This window comes from Pseudonaja textilis, chromosome Z (genome assembly GCF_049901715.1).
Source record: "Pseudonaja textilis isolate UNSWEBS1 chromosome Z, rPseTex1.2, whole genome shotgun sequence".
In the NCBI taxonomy this organism is placed as follows: domain Eukaryota; kingdom Metazoa; phylum Chordata; class Lepidosauria; order Squamata; family Elapidae; genus Pseudonaja; species Pseudonaja textilis.
This window is the reverse complement of record NC_142008.1, coordinates 92,832,526-92,850,317: the sequence shown is the minus strand read 5'-3', so window position 1 is coordinate 92,850,317 and position 17,792 is coordinate 92,832,526. Positions and strand designations below refer to the sequence as shown.

The window sequence follows — 17,792 nt, the reverse complement described above, 5'->3', positions numbered from 1 at the left end:
TATTCATTTTCATTTCTTAGCGAGGGAACAGCAGTCATGTGGCTAGCATGACTATATGCTGATGTGAATGGAACGCTGTTACTTTTCCAGTGAAGTGGTACCTATTTTCAACTTGCATGTACATGCTTTCAGACTGCTAGGTGGGACAAGCTACTGGAGCTCACACATCACACAGCACTTGGGTCTCAAACTTGGGCTGTCAGCTTTCCAGCTGACCAGTTCAGCATCTTTAACCTTTGAACCATTGTGCATCCCCCCCACCTTTGAAACAGACTCAGCATTCTATTTCAATTAAGTGGGACCGAGCATCTATGGAAAGTCATAAATGTGGCAGTCTTAGAAGGCAGTGGACCTTTCACATGGTCTACAATCCTAGAACTAATAAGCAGAGAGACAGACTACCTAAGATAGCTAACGTTTTACTAGTAATATTTTATGTGGAAGAACAGATAATCTTGTCCATCTCTTCATTTATCATGAAGAGTGAATCTTACCATTTCAGATTGGATCTTTAATATTTAGCTGGCCTTACTCACAAATCAGGTAGCTTCTTAAAAATCCTCCTGCAAGTTGATACCTATTTGAGAAGATATTTTTTAAAGCATCAGAAATGCACACACTGTGCCAATGATCTTTTCCTAATATTTATCAACCTTTCACTAATACATTGATTTTCCCTAATACATACATTTTTTTAAAGTATGGGTTTTTACAAATTTAATAAATATATAGTGTTGTACAGAGTGCATTCTAATTTGCAATAAGATTTAGCAAGTGAATTTGCATCAAACGTTTTACCATTTTCATCCATCCATTATCATTCAAAGTAACAAGGAAGGGAGGGAGCATCCAAATCCAAACTACCACCACCTCAAGAATTCCCTTCTAGTCACTCCAATCTCCCACCCCATTTTTTCAGAAGACAAATGGGTCCGTTGGTCTCATGAATCTCCAGTTTCTTAACACTGCTACCCCAGTTGTTGATTACCTGAAAATTAAAAATTTAGGAATATAGTGTAGGGTGTGAGGTAATAATGTGAAATATAGAGATGTTAAAAACACTTTGTACAAACCTCATCCATTTGTTCTTTATTACAGGGAGTCTCTCAGCATTTGTATATCAACACACCATTATGCCATTAGCTCTACCCTGCAAATTGATCATTCCTAGCCAAGGTATGTTTAGAATCTTGGACCAAGAGTTCTTGCAATGATCAAAAGAATAATATACTGCAACACAAACTCTTACAAACCTTATAGAGACCAGCTAACAACAATTCCTTTTTAAACCCAAATATATTTGCTAATGAATAAAACCCCAATGAAAAGGATAAGTAAACACGCATTAGTGTGTTAAAGCGAATTCTGCGTCATACTAGAATAGCAGATTTTCAGAGATCTTTCCAGGAAAGGATATGGTTATGCATCAGTACTTTAATTTAATATGTTTTGTAATGTGGTTGTAACTGGTGTGCTGTTATACCTATCTTAGCTTTCCTCAGTGATGAAAATCCTGTCCTTGGTTCAGAGGCTTCTCTTCTTTTGTCCCAGAAAGCTGCTGGTGAGTATAATGAGAGTATGCATTTTTCTTCAATTAACCAGACCATTTTATATCCTAAAGGTTAAGGCAATAAATAATATCTTGCAGTTTGATCTACATTTTGCCTCCTTTCAGTGCTGTCACTTTTCTATGAAGATGCCACATTTTTCTACCTTTCAGACCACAATATCCTGTATCTACACAAAGATTTTTTTTTAACACGATGATTGCATAATAGATTTTAATCCTCTGTGGTTTGTGTGGGGAGGGGGGAGAGAAAGAGAGAGAGAAAGACAGAAACAGAGACAGAGGGGAAGGGGTGGAGGGAGGGAGGGAGGGAGGAAGGAAGGAAGGAAGGAAGGAAGGAAGGAAGGAAAGAATTTTAGAAGTAGTTGTCAAGTCTGACTGATTTTGACTATGGCTTGGGGGTAGGCTTAAGAGAGGCATTTAGCCCATTCATCACTACCGACAGCTGGTCAAAGAGAGGCCTTCCAGGAAGATCAGCTAAGAAGCCTCCATCAGATACTGAAAAGCTGAGCTACCAGATAACATTCACTTGTTTCGTTAGGTTCAGGGGATATTGTAGCCCCAGAAGCACATTTGAATATTATACATAATATATAGCAATATTATATATTCTCTGTCTATGCTATTTCATCACTGTCAATCTATAGCATCTTCCCCCACAGCTAGGGTTATTACCGAGTTAGTCTCGCCCAGTTGTGGAGATCGTTTGAAATGCTGTTCTGCTCAGCTTTCAATGGGACATGGTGAACAACGTGGAAGGCCAAAAGGGCAGTGATGAAAATACTTGGCAATGCCAGCTCAGAAGCACCAGAGTCTAAGCATGAGACAGGATCTTGCTACCAATTTCAGAGAATTGAATGGGAGGAGTGGGTGACTCTCCCATTTCACTGCAGAGGAAAATTGTCTCTGAGCTCATGGGTCCAGCATTGCTTTGGCTTGCAAGGCCCCTTATCTGTTCAGGAACTGGTTGTTGCCAACTTAGATAGTGTATCTGCACCAAGAAATCACTTTTGTTCTATCTCTGCAATTTTAATATAGAAATACCTTGGCTGGCAAAAATTTTGTTTTATTGGGTCCTCTTTTAATATAACATTCATCTCATGCCCATCTCATGAATGAGGCAACCTTAGGGCTACCTCACATGTTTTTCTTCCAGCATCAAGGTGAATAAAAATTGTTAAACTCTTATCATTCATTACTTAGTACCTCAGTACAGGTAAGTCTTCAACTTATGACCACAATGGGGCCCAAAATTTATGTTGCTAAGTGAGACATTTGTTGAATTAGTTTTGCCCCATTTTATGACCTTTCTTACCATAGTTGTTAAGTGAATCATTGCAGTTATTAAGTTACTAACACCGTTGTTAAGTGAATCTGGCTTGCCCATTGGCTTTGCTTGTCAGAAGATCACAAAAGGTGATCATGTGATCCCCAGAGACACTGCAATCATCATAAATATGGACCAGTTGCCAAGCATCGGAATTGTGGTCATGTGACCCTGGAAATGCTGCAACGCTCATAAATGTGAAAAGCAGTTATAAGTCACTTTTTTCACTGCTGTTGTAACTTTGAATGATACTAAATGAATTCTTGTAAGTCAAAGGCTAACCTGTACAGAAATCAGGCATGTAATAAACGATGCTTTCAAGGAGAGGTAACATACGAATCAGCAATAGGAATTGCAAAGCTCATATCCTTTAACATGATTTTGTTTCTTCTCGCTGTGTTTCTTTCCATCTCCCTTTCTGCAGTTGTAATGTCTTGATTTGTTCTAGATTTCTTGTTTGGCTTCTTTTGGTATTTCTGTCACATGCTCTTGTTTTGTTATCTAACTTCTCAAAACTTCTCGCAGCCATGGGGGCATCCCCTAAGTGCCTTTGTAGCATCTTGTGAGAATTCACAATTACCACAAAGGACATCAGATTTGTAACTAATACAAATTATTATCTACTCTCACTTACCACAGAAGCTTTCTGAGGCTGCTTCCTTGTTCAAATGATCAAGAGATAAATTCTGACAAGTGAGGGGTTGTAGCAGAGGAGCATATTTTGATTATCATTCAGTGTTATCATTTAGTGTAGAGGTTCAAGGTTGTTGGGGTTGTTGTTGTTGTTTGCAAAAGCTCATAATTATTTTTGTGAATGGGGTTAAAAAAATGAGAAAATGAACCCTGCTAGGTTTTATATGTAAATGTTTTGTTTCCATTATATTGTTTCATATCACTGTTAGTAATGTTCAGATAGTGCTGCAATTCAGTGTTTATATTTAACTGCAATTAAGAAGAAAATATAAACATTTTTAAAAACTATGGAAAGATGAAGCAGAAAGGAGCTCAAGATCTGTAACCATTGCTAAGTTCCAGACTTTTCAGGTGCTTTTATTAGAAGCCAAAAATATTACAATATGATCACAAATAATGTTAATTAGCAGTCCAACACATATTCTTGATTAGCCCATTGAAACCCAGTATCTTCTTTTCTGTTCTCTCCTTAGTTTAAAAAAAAATGATTTGGGTTTTTTTAAAGGCTATCACAATCACAGTTTCAAATAAAGCTTCAATCTATCCAATGTGGTAAGATGTGAATTTCTTTGATTAAGCAAACAAATCTCCAGCCTGCCTTCAGTTTTTTCATAAGTTTTACTGTATTTTTAAAGTATACTGTGCAATCTTAGCGTAGAAATCGACTTATGTTAATGTCTCAGAACCTTTGGTTTCTTCCATATTTTTGAAAATATTTCATTTTTAAAAAAAAAAATCTCAATGATAGCCACCAGAGATAACTTTTTTCTTCTTTTTTGACCTTTTGTCTTATAGTATGTAATCTCTTGTATCTGCACTCGGTGACTATGGAAACCCTCACTGGCAAAGCTGCAGTTCAGAAAGCTGTATCCTCCACTTTGGAACAAGAGATATTGCCGACACCCACCATTGTCCACTTCAAAGTTACTTCCCTAGGAATAACTTTGACTGACATCCAGAGAAAGTAAGAAAGATGCCCTAAGGGCGGGGAGCCATTTTCTATAGCCAATTCCATCAGGATAAATCTTCAAATGGAAAAGATGGCATATTTTTAAAAAATGTGTAGGAAAAAAATAGATATACTTTTGTGTGGTGGTGCAATGGCTCAGATGTTAAAGACTCTGAGCTTGTCAACTGGAAACTAACAACCTGGGTTTGAGACCTGAGCGCCATGCAATGGGGTGAGCTCCCATTACTCATCCCATCTCCTGCCCACCTAGCAGTTCAAAGGCATGCAAATGTAAGTAGATAAATAGGTACCACTTTGGTGGGAAGGTAGCATCGTTCTGTGTGCCTTGATGTATAATTGTGCTGGCCACATGATCATGGAAGTGTCTTCAGACAACACTGGCTACCTCAGCTAAGAAATGAAGATGAGCACCAGCACCTAGAGTCAGACATAATTGGACAGGGGAAACCTTTACCTTTTCCTTTACTTTTGTGTATTTTCCACTGTGAAGTGGCCAGGTTAGTCCATTGCATCCAAAACATTAGGTGGAAAGCTGCTCCTTTATAATTCCAGCTCCTATTACAATATAAGTAAAGTTTTGGGGACTGATTCACATACCATATTAACTTAAATGTGATTTGTTTACTTTAGTGCAGCATGTGAGCCCAGCCATTATCTGTTTTCACGTTGCATATGAAATAGGCCACTATGAATTATTTAGCAATTCATAACTTAAATTTTTTGGCTTGGCAGTATGTTTGAACACAACATCTGCCTGAGTCAGTGATCAACTTTATGTGTCATGCTATTATGGCATTTTGGATTTGGTTTAACTTATACAGACTACAGTCTTGAATAAAGAAATTAGTCATGTTTTATTTCTATTGAAATCAATGGGACAATTCATCATAAATAAATAATGAGCTATTTATTTTATTTCAGTGAATTAAATCATGAGTCATTCACACTGAATCCAGCCCAGTCTGATAAGCAGAAAAAAAATTCCTATGAAATAACAAACACTTAATCTCCTTTATCTTAAAGCTAGATTAAGATGATTGGTGTTATATCCCATGATTTCACAATGGAGCTAAATTACACAACTGGAGCTAAATTACAACAATTAAGGTTGCTGTCTTATAAGTCCATACCTGGATTATTACACATATATGACACTTTAAATTAAGTGAGATTGTTGAGGTAGAGTTAAGTATTGTTTTTATTGAATTCATTCATTGATTTATCATTTTCAGCATGTAATTTTCTCTTATCTTCTTAACTAATTGCATACATTTTTAATATGTGCATCCGATATAATATTCAGAGGTCATATCAGCTCTTAGCCTGAAAAGCATTGACTGGGGTCATTTCACTATTAGATGGCATGATAGTTCTTACAAGTGAGAATACAAACATGTTCTATATTCTTTGAATCTCTTCATTACTTTCCACACACACAAACATTCTTTTGCTACAGGATCTTTTTCAGACGGCACTATCCATTGGCTACCATCAGTTTCTGTGACATGGATCCTGAAAATCGAAAGTGAGTACTCTTCAGCTTAAATCTTATAGCAAGTATTGAAGGTTGAACCAATTTTCAGGCTATTTTAAGACATATTCTCAAAGGAATTTCAAGATATTATACACAAGAAAAACTAAGGACAGGGAACAAAGAATGACATTTAATCATTGCCATACCCTGAGCTGTAGCAACCCCTTATAAAAAGAAAAACCCTTCACCAGAAGGGAAATTATAAAATGGATTGCATAATGCAGCCCATTCATGTCCTTATTTCATGCTATATGCACTTATTCAATTGTATGCAAAAATAAAAAATCAAAATGATTTCAATCTTGGGAAGCTGCTGAGCTGCTAATTTATCATTCCCTTGAAAGGCCTCCTCATATGGCTAATATCCAGGGATTAAGATGTAAGGGAAATCAAAAGTTCTCACAAATACTGAAATATAGGTAGTCCTCAACTTACAACCATAATTGAGTCCAAAATTTCTATTGTTAAGTGAGACATTTATTAGGTGAGTTTTGCCACATTTTATGACCTTTTTCGCCACAATTGTTAAGTAAATCACTGTAGTTGATAAATGTTATCTCACTTCCCCATGGACTTTGCTGGTAAGAAGGTCACAAAAGGTAATTGTGTGACCTTGGGACACTGCAGCAGTCATAAATATGAACCAGCTGCCAAGCATCTGAATTTTGGTCATATGATCATGGGAATGTAGCAAAGGATGAAACTGAAAAAAACGGTTATGTCACTTTTTTAGTGCCGGTGTAACTTTGAACATTCACTAAATGAACTGTTGTAAGTCGAGGACTACCTGTAATTTTGTAAAAAAAAATATTATTCAAATATTTACTTATCTATAATTTTTATTAAAATTTTTGAATAAAAGATAAAAACTAGCAAGAACTACTATCAAGTAAAGAAAAAAGGAAAATAGGAAAAAAGATAAAGCAAAAAGAAATAGAAAGTAGAGCTTCAGATTTTCATTGCAACAAATACAAGTACATTTTTACTCTATGATAATAAAAAAGAAAGTTTTTTTATATTATCTATTTTTTCTAATCCTCAAAGCCATAAATTATAAGTTCATTTTTTTCTGCTTCATGCAAAAAACAACAACCTTATAAGGGTTTCTTACCAACAATAAACCTAGTTTTCTTAGACTATACAAACACAGCCCAGCAACAAACTCCTCAGAGGCTAGATACTTTTTTTTAATGACTTGTTTTTTGTGGGTTTCAAATATACCGCAGCCAATCCAGTGTTTGATTCTATTGTTGTACCCAGAAAACAGCAGTAAAGATACTGATTCTGGAGTACTGTAAAAGCTTCAGAATGTTGAAGAATCCTTAGGTCCCCATTATTTTTTCCCTCCAAAGTGTTTTGTTTTAGTTACGTATGCAAAATATTTTATCAAAGGTAGTTCTTTTCTTCCCACACATATATGGTCTTTGGAAGGATAATGATATTATCTGTTATTTTTAAGTGGGACTATTTCCCAGCAACCCACTTTATCGTTTGCCGGCACCTGGAAATAGTTCCCAATGAATTGTTTTGTCAACATAACAACAGAACTGAGGCCTTAATGGCATGTCTGGAACTCAAGCAATATGGTGTAGCTTTAAAAGGGGGGTTTTTTTCTACAGTAAATCTCTGGGTGCTTGTCACATGATAAAAACAAGTGTCTGAGTAATAATGAAATATAATTTCAAATCCTTAGTGAATTGGAATCTACTTTCTGGAAAAAAGAGAAATTTAATAGGTATTATTCACTGTTTTGGGGAAGAGATCTATAATAATGGCATGAATCAAAGCATGAAACTTAATTGTAGTTGGGTTGGATCATAGTAGAATGATGGGGAAGAAAAAAGCTACAGCAAGGATATTATGGCAGTTCTGTTCAAAAGCAACAAGATTAGTAACTGTATTTTATTGCCAAGATGGCAGTAATGAGCAACTTTGCCTTTATGAGATACACATCAGTGGCATTTGCTAATCCAAAATAGTACATTTAAATCAAACCCTTTAAAAATTGCAAACAAAGAAAATAGTTTCAATGATTTGGTAATAATATTATCTGCATTCTTCAATAACTGACTAAACCCATGTCTATGGAAATTCTCAGTCACCTAGGACATGGTTGTCCCAAATGTGCTTTTTCAAGAGGCAACTGGATTTTCTGGTTTTTATTTCGCTTCTCATCCAAGAAGATTCTTCAGCTCTGATGGTGGGGAATGGAAGGATTTATGCTCCTTGCAGACAGCTGGTCATTTGCATTCTTTAAGCAAGTTGTTAAGGTCAGCTGCAGTCACCTGAGTGGTACAAATGGGTGTGGAGCCTTCTTGGAACTGTTTTGTAGATTGGAAATAGATGATGTCCTATCTCACCCCCTCTGTTGAGAAAGGGCTGTTCAGTTTTGACACAGATGGCCTCTTTGACCCGTCTGTCAAACCAGCTGTCCTCTCTGTGGACTTTGCTGTCTTCAAAAGAGTAGCCTGTGTCTTTTAAATGTAGATGTCCTGCTGAATCTAGTCCTGAAGGAGAACAAACAGATCAGGACTAGATTCAGCAGGCCATCTGCATTTAAAAAAACTAACAAAGCTTTTTAGATGAAAAGTGAAACATTTTTAAAGAAAAAAACAGACAGTCCAGTTGCCTCTTGAAATTGCACCTTTGGGATGACTGAACCCATCGTATCAATTTCAGCTTGAAGAGGTTTATATGAAAGAAACTTAAATCATTATCTACTCCAGATTCTCTTTTTGTGAGTTACAGTAAAAAAAAAAAACCTGAATGATGAGAGGGGTTAAAAAGCTACTCTGAATATGCATTTATTTTTTTTAATGCAATGTAACATCAAAATTGCAGGAAAAGGTCAAAATGTACAGAACAGAATTGTCTCAGTATGAATGTATGATTTTTTTAAAAAAAGTTCAAAACCTGGGAATATCACCTATGTTTCTCCTTATTCCATTTCTTTTCACCAAGCTTCAGCAACAGACACTAAGCCTTTTTTCTTATATGAAATTAGTTGTTTCTTTGAAGTCACATTAAGAAAATGGTATGAGTTCATGTTTATTAAATTTAATATCTCTTTTTCATTTTAAGGTGGCAAAAGTTTTCCAAAACTTCAAGGTAAGTTATATGAATGGTATAAATCAAAAGTGGTGGTCTTGACTGCACAATCAAAGCCCATTCCCATTTTTATATATTGCAGATGTAAGGCAGATTAGATAAGGGAGTGGATCTTTGATTGTATAGACATAGCTACTGACTTAACTTTTTTTACTCATATCCTTTCCACAGTCTTTCCTGTATTAGATGTTAGTCAGGGGTTTCTTTAAGATATTGGCCAAGCAAAGGCTAAAAAGAAGGGGAAAAAACCAATTCCACAAATAGAGTTTAAAGGCATTGAAGTTGTCTAAATGCCTCCTTGTTGAATCAATATCTAGATTCTAATAATGTTTACTACTTAAATATAAATTCCATTAATTTCAAAGGAGTTGCTTGTATATACTTGATTAACATCACATCTCACATCCCATTTTGTACTTATACTTTCAATTAATTTTGGATCTAAGCTTTAATCTTTATTGTTGCACTCTGATGCTTCTTAAATGACTTACATGATGAATCAATGAAAGGAAAGAGGAAAATTGAGTGCATAAGATCAGTGAGTCAGTTTGGGTATTGCCTCTTCCTATTCCTTAGAAATTTCAAGCCCAGGCTAGATGCTATTTGAACAAAGGATTAAAATGCCTTTCATAGCATCTGGCCCCTCCTGTAGAATACCAGAAGCTAAATGCATGATGTAAAAGAAAAATAGTGCAATATAAAACCTTCTCCACAGTCTTATCAAAGCCGTTTCATCATCATTAGTCATGACTATAAAGTGGTAAATCTGTTATTTTAAACACTGCTTCCTGTCTGTCTTCCACCATAGGATCTTTGGTGTTGTTTCTAAGATCCCAGCTGATTCCGAGAATATATGCCACCTCTTTGCAGAATATGATGCTGTGCATCCAGCTTCTCACGTAGTTGACTTTATCCAGAAACTTCTTGATTTCTAAGGCTGCCACACTACTGAAATGTCTGTTTCTAGCAAATTCTTTGCCTTGTGCAGTATGCCAAACAATGTTACCTCTTCAAGCTGCTGTGTTGTATTTTGAGGCTGCGGATTGGTTTTCATCAATAGAATAGAATAGAATACTTTATTGGCGAAGTGTGATTGGACACACAAGGAATTTGTCTTGGTGTAAATACTCTCAGTATACATAGAGAAAAGGTACATTTGTTAAGATTCAAGAATTATAACGTACAACACTTAATGATAGTCATAAGGTACAATCAACAATCAAATCATACTAGGAAACAGTCAATATAAATAGTAAGGTTACAAGCAACAAAGTTACACTGCTACAATCAGAAGTGGGAGGGGATGGGTGATAAGGAGTGATGAGAAGATTAACAGTAATAGTAGTGCACACTTTGTAAATAATTGAACAGTGTTGAGGGAATTATTTGTTTAGCAGATTGATGGCTTTCGGGAACAAACTGTTCTTGTGTTCTTGTTCTGGTGTGGAGTGCTCTATAGTGTCATTTTGAGGGAAGGAGTTGAAACAGTTTATTTCCGGGATGTGAGGGGTCTGTAAATATTTTCACAGCCCTCTTTTTGACTTGTGCAATATACAGTTCCTCAATGGAAGGCAGGTGGGTAGTAATTGTTTTTTCTGCAGTCCTAATTATCCTCTGAAGTCTTTGTCTGTCCTGTTGGGTTGCAGAACCAAACCAGACAGTTACAGAGGTGCAGATGATAGACTCAATAATTCCTCCGTAGAACTGTATCAGCAGCTCCTTGGACAGTTTGAGCTTTCTGAGTTGGCACAGAATGAACATTCTTTGTTGTGCTTTATATAGAATACCAATTAAGATTGTTGGTATCAATCTTCATATTCTCTAGACAAAAAAATAATTGCTGGGAAGGGATTGATCAATGTGAAACAATAATCAGGCTATTTAATACCTTCTCCGTCTGTTACAATAGAATAGAGAACAACAGAGAACCAGAAGCATGCTCTGTCCTATCTGCAGATAGACTAGCATTATATTTTCTGATCTTCTGTTTTCTCAAAAACCTATCAGTCTTATTGGAAAGGATACTTTTTACAATTGATGTTGCTTTTTTTGGTAATAACTCAAGTACTGGGAATAAGATTGCTAATAATGATGTAATAGATTATTGACACCATTTCAATGCCTTTTTTATATACAGTATATTATGTTTCATTTCTTCATTTATTGTAATGGCCAGTGGGGCAGTCCAATAAACTAAATTTGCAAGCTACTTTGCGCTGAAATAAAATTGAAATGTAACAAACATGTAACTTTACCCTTAAAAAATCCAAAGCAGGAATCTGTCATGGCAATACCTACTCTGACTTTGTCGTTAATGAATGAAACAACTATTCAATCTTGTTTCCCTACTTTGTAAGGAAGTCTTTAAATACTCAAGGTTTCAACATCCTTTTTGTTGTTGTTTTGTCATCAGAAAGTTATTTCCATCATTACACAAAAATACTCGCCTTTTTCTTATTGCTTCAGTTTTTGGTGTTTTTCACATATACTCCCTTTTACATGGCCATTGGTCTCAGTAATGCATCAGAGAATTATAAGCAAATAGGATGCAATGAAAGAATTAAGTATTAAGAAAAGCATGAATGTAGGAGTTTATCACTTCTTTCCATCCTGCTTGGAACTTGCTATAATTGATTTACATCAGGCAAAGCATCTTCATGAGTTAAACTCCAAAAGTCAATAATCACCAGCTAATATAAGAGTTGGTCCAGTATAGGTAGTCTTCAACTTACAACAGTTGACCATTTAGTGACCATTTGAAGTTACAACAGCATTGAAAAAGTGACTTATGATCATTTTTCACACTTACAACCATTGCAGCATCCCCATGGTCATGTGATCAATATTCAGTCATTTGGCAAGTGACTCATACTTCTGACAGCATCTTGGGATCATGGGATCCCTTTTTGTGACCTCCTCACAAACAAAATCAATGGGGAAGCTAGATTCCACTTAACAACCTGTGTTACTAGGTTAATGATTGCAATAATTCACATAACAGCAGTGGGGGAAAATGGGGCAAAACTCACTTAACAAATGTCTCACAGCATAAATCTTCGGCTCAATTGTGATCGTAAGTCGAGGACTGCCTATGTATTGATTGAAAAAGTGGCATGAGGTTAAGAAAAGCTGTCCTATAGGAGACTTTTTACAACTTGTGGTTACTGTATGATTGCCATTAGAGGCTCAAGCATTTCTGGGGCTTGGAGCACTTTTTAACTCTTAAGCTAATACACTATGTATGTATTACTTCAATAAAGAGCTGACTAGGGTCACATTTAGTTCTATATTTAGTTCATAAAGGTGCAAGAGGCCATCCTGATCAGTGTGAGAATTGAAATTAAAATTTCCCAGACAGAGAGCTGTCTAGCTGCCAATAAAGGAAAGCCCACTTCTTTTTACTGTCAAACTATTCTTGTCCTTAAAAAGCTTTTTTCAATACTCAATAAGACTGACTTCCTGTCACTGAAATCCAGTCTTCCATATCCTGCTTAAATGGGGTTTTTGCTCAATAACCCACAAGTGGCAAAGTTGACAAATCATACAAACAGCAAGCATAATTCAGGAACCTTTCTGACTGGGTTCTCACAGGCATTAAGCCAGGGGCAAGCAATCTTTTTGAGTTGGAGGTTATATTTAAACCTAACCCAAAATTACTGCACAGGAAAGTGATTTGTTCACAAAGGTTGCCTCAATGGTTGTGGCCAGTCAAAGTGTGGTCAGCTTTCTACTCTGCTAAGCCATAGTTATCAATCAGAATAGAGCTGGAAGGGACCTTAGAGGTCTTCTAGTCCAGCCTCCTGCTCAAGCAGGAAACCCTACACCATTTCAGATAAATGACTGTCCAGTGTCTTTTTTAAAATCTCCAGTGATGAAGCATCCACAACTTCTGAAGGCAAGCTGATCCACTGGTTAATTGTCCTCACAGTTAGGAAGATTCTCTTTAATTCCAGATTGCTTCTCTCCTTGATTAGTTTCCGTCCATTGTTTCTTCTCCTGCCCTCAGGTGCTTTGGAAAATAAATTGATCCCCTCCTCTTCATGGCAGCCTCTCAAATGCTGGAATGTCTTTCTTTTCTCTAGACTAGCCAAACCCTGCAACGTTCTTCATATGTTTTTATCTCCAGATCTCTAATCATCTTGCTCTTCTTTGCACTTTTTCTAAAGTCTCAATATCTTTTTTGTAATGTGACCAAAACTGCATGCAGTATTCCTGACGTGGCTTTACTAAGGCTTTGTAAAGTAGTACTAATATTTCAGGTGATTTTGATTCTATGCCTCTTTTATACAACCAAGGATTGTATTAGCTTTTTCAGCTGCTGCCATACACTCCTGGCTCATATTTAAGTGATCATCCACTAGGACTCCAAGGCTAAATAACCTCAAACTGAGTTAAATTGAAATTGAGAATAAACTCAAGTCTGTTGAAGTCCACTCATAAGATCTCAAAAACATGACAACTGGAGCGTTGGGAGAGGTGGTGAAGGCCTTTTCCTGCTTTGCTTGCTTCCCAATTATAGGATGTACTTTTTTATGAATTGTGCTTGACCAGCAGCTCTCTCTGACTTTAGAAGATCATTAATATGCTTATCTTTGGCCAAAACCTATTAATTACATTGACTCTTGCTTCATTGAATTAAGGAAAATATATTTACAAATGCAAGGTAAAGTTAAGGAAAGCATATTACGGTTGCGCATGAGGTATGATGGCTTCATTGAACCATGTTCAGCTTAGTTTAGATTAATTTCTGATCATGCACCTGCCATCTTAACTTTTCCAGGACCACCACCATGCAAATGCCCTCCATGGCTGCTCCTGAAGTCTTTAGAAGACTCCTTTCATTCAAACCACAGTAGCTCAATTATTTTTATGCCCAATTCATACTGCTTCAGGTGACAAAAAGTTATGGTCTAGGTCACAGGGGTGTCCAACCTTGGCAACTTTAAGACTTGTGGACTTCAATTCCCAGAATTCCTCAGCCAGCAAAGCTGGGAGGAAGTCCACAAGTCTTAAAGTTGCCAAGGTTGGACACCCCTAGGACAAATGGAGAAAGGAGAGCCTCTTTCCATATATGTCTGAGATTTTTAGGAAGAGCTTCTTCTGAACACCACTGCATGCTGAAGTAGTACAGTAGCTTCTTTAGGAGGAGAGAACTTTTCATTGATCGTCTTGTGTTCCTTTTTCTCAGCTGTAAAACATGCTCTATAAGAAATGTCTGCTATCCCAATTTTGTTATCTTTGGGGTACTAGGCAAATTCCCTTTTATCCTCTAAGACAGGGTTGCCAAACTCGCATCATCATGGCAGTGTCACGTGATGTATCAGGACGTTTTTCCTCTTTGCTAAATCAGGTGTGGCCAGCATGTGACACATCCGGCCTGTGGGCCACGAGCCCTGCTCTAAGACGTCATCATTGTTCTGATGTAGCATATCTCCCTCATATATTAGGATTTTTCTGGTGGTGCTTGTTTTAATCTCTGCTGATTTTAAATTGCTTTGTTAATTGATTTATTATTTCACTTTATGCATAGGGGATGTGTTTGTGTTTCATTATGCATTGCCCGTAATGATATCCAGGAATTTTTTTAAAATAAACTGAATAAATACATTTTTTCCTCGAGCCCAACTGCCAGTGACTTCATGAACTCGTCAGCGTTGTTTCCTTGGCACCAATATGAAAGTCATTTGTTTCTTCTGAGAAAATAAACAAATATATGAACCAATAAAGTATTCAGAATGAGCTATAATTTTTTGAGTTTCCTGTTATGCTTTTCTGTTTTGTATGTTTTATCAGCCCATCTGGAGTTAGTTTGTCAGCTATCAATAAAATGAAGACTTCTTTATATTACAAAAATCCTTCTAAAACTATTCTTTAACTGCTTAGAAGCTGCAACACATAAATTGAAAATGGAACAGGATATGCCTTAATTTTATGTCCTATAAACCAGCTTGGCTGGATTACATTTCCTGAGCAGATTTCATCCATTTGTGTCCTGAAGTCAGATAAAATTAACTCTTTGTTACTAGTCAATAAACTTCATTAAAAGTGGCAATAATTTAATGAGAAGGAAGGAATTGTTTCCTTGCTTCATTGATGACAAAAATTTTATAGAGTAACAAGTTAATAAAATTTTAGCCACAAAGGAAGGACATATGCTTATATAAACTGCTCTGATAACTCCATAGTTTTTTCTTCTTTTCTTTATTAAAGCTATTGATTTAGAATTAGACCACAACTTCCTGCTAAGAAACTAAATGTATTACTCTTGTGCTGCAGAGGGTGCCAATGAGTTAGATTTCTGCTCTATCCTGCTTTTACTTACTAGGCAGAACATTTAACAGGGATTTAAGTTTCTGCTAAATGCAGTCCGGTTTTGATTAAAATAATATCTCTTGCTAATGTTCAAGTCTGCTATTTTTTTCCTGGCAGATTACAATCTATTTCTCTGAGGAAACCTGGAAAGCCATTAACAAAGCTCTGCTTTTTAATTTACTCGCATTCATGATAACTCCACCTTGTTAAAACACATTTATAATGGTAAAAGAGAGCTATGAAGAGTTGAGGTGGATATCCCGGATATCAATAAAATCAATTTTCTAGATTGGCTCTTTTCCCTGACTTCCATTTTGGTCTTTTTTATGACTTGAATTAGAATTCCTTTTTCTTGACCCTTCTTCCAAATTTGCAGAAGAAGGGAATTATCATCTATATTCAGGTTTCAGTGAAATTCAGCCACAAAGGAAGGAAGTTTATATAAAACTGCTCTGATCTTAGTTCAATTTAGAAATAACTACTCATAAATTGAGAACTATAAAACAGATATATAGTAGTATATACATATACAAATACAGAGAGGGAGTGGGGAGAGAGAGATCTGATCCAAGTTCTATTGATAATGGCTGGATAATGTTTTTTCAAAATGCTCCAAGAGCATCATAAGCACTATTATAGTAATCTTCCCTAAAATAGAAACAAGGGTAGATGTAGAACCCTATTCACCCCATTACAGATATTTTGCAGAACTAGCCAGTAGAAATGCTGTTATGCCCAACCTAAATGAAACTCCTAGAAATCCTCAGAGAACAATAGTTGGCCATTGTCAAGAATTCTGGAAACAGAGGACAATTTTTCTAAAAGGTGCCCAGGGAAGGGGAAAATAGCATAAGTGATTACTTAAAGGTTTCTTCCTCATACAGGAAGTCCTTGATTTACAATAGTTCATTTAGTATCCGTTCAAAGTTACAACTGCACTGAAAAAGTGACTTATGACCATTGTTCACACTTAACAATCACTGCAGCAGTCCCATGGTCATATGATCAAACTTCAGACATGACAACTGACTCATATTTATGACAGTTGCAAAGTCCCAGGGTCATGGGATGCCCCTTTTCCACAAGCAAAATCAATGGGGAAGCCAGATTCATATAACAACTGTGTTATTAACTTAACAGCTGCAGTGATTCACTTAACATCTGTGTCAAGAAAGGTCATAAATGGTACAAAATTAATTTAACAAATATCTCACTCAGTAACAGAAATTTTGGATTCAACTGTGGCCATAAGTCAAGGACTATCTGTTTCATGTTAAATGCAGACTAAAGATATCTTATCAACATCCCAGCCCACTATGAAGGTGAAATACTTAAGAATTTGGTAGTTCCAGTTTCCCTCAGTCATTGGGCAAGTCTTGCTCTTTGAACAATGAATGATACCTTTACTGTGATGTGTTGGTTATGTGGTCAAGGGTTCCTTTCTGCCAATTCCCATTAGCCACCTGAAGCTAAAAAAAATACAACCCCTTCATATCTTTCCCAGGATTGTTCTGATTTTAGCAGTGCCGGAATCCAGCTTGTTCAAGCTCTTTTCCTCTATCAAATAGCCATCTCTTCCCACTTTTCTTCCAGCCAAATCCCCAGGCTGCAAGAGCTCTGAGATGTAGGATTCATTTGAAAGGAAGCTTTGCGATCACCTTATAAGCAACTGTGTCCTCTTTGTGGATGACATAACACTATGCAACACCGCTGACAATGCTACTGTTCTTCAAAGCGACCTTGATTATGTGTCTGAATGGTCAAACAATTAGCAACTCCAAATCTCAACCAACAAATGCTCAGTCTACACATTGGTAAAAAAAAATCAGTACACCAAATACAAACTAGGCAGATATGACCTCATTGATGATCCTCATTCTGTCAAGGACCTCGGAGTACTCATATCAAATGATCTAAGCACCGGAGCTCACTGTAACAGCATTGCCAAAAAGGCATTAAGAGTTGTAAATCTAATCTTACGAAGCTTCTCCTCCGGAAATATCGAATTGCTAACTAGAACATACAAAACTTTTGCTAAAATACAGCTCTTCAGTCTGGAATCCGCACTGTATATTAGACATTAATACAATTGAGAGAGTCCAGAAATATTTCACTAGAAGAGTACCACACTCTTCTGCTCTCAATACCCTATATCAGTGGTCGCCAACCAGTGAGCCAGGGACCACTGGTGGTCCGTGAGAAAATTTTGGTGGTCCATAGAGAAATGTCACCCCCAAAGCATCCCCCAAAGCAATTAATCCAGGCTGTGTGGAAACACAAG

General features: G+C 36.5%; 1 protein-coding gene across 2 annotated transcripts in view; it reads left to right on the top strand.

The window, feature by feature from the left end:
* Positions 1 to 11,587, top strand: part of TNS4 (tensin 4) — a 31,431-nt gene extending 19,844 nt beyond the window's left edge. For both annotated transcript variants that reach the window (XM_087916894.1, XM_087916895.1), the window contains exons 8-13: positions 1,099 to 1,176; positions 1,493 to 1,561; positions 4,383 to 4,551; positions 6,014 to 6,082; positions 9,173 to 9,199; positions 10,008 to 11,587. In XM_087916894.1, the coding sequence (XP_087773020.1) occupies positions 1,099 to 1,176; positions 1,493 to 1,561; positions 4,383 to 4,551; positions 6,014 to 6,082; positions 9,173 to 9,199; positions 10,008 to 10,134 (539 nt within the window). In that variant the 3' untranslated portion in view covers positions 10,135 to 11,587. The remainder of the gene's footprint in view (positions 1 to 1,098; positions 1,177 to 1,492; positions 1,562 to 4,382; positions 4,552 to 6,013; positions 6,083 to 9,172; positions 9,200 to 10,007) is intronic.
* The last annotated feature ends 6,205 nt before the right edge of the window (positions 11,588 to 17,792 follow it).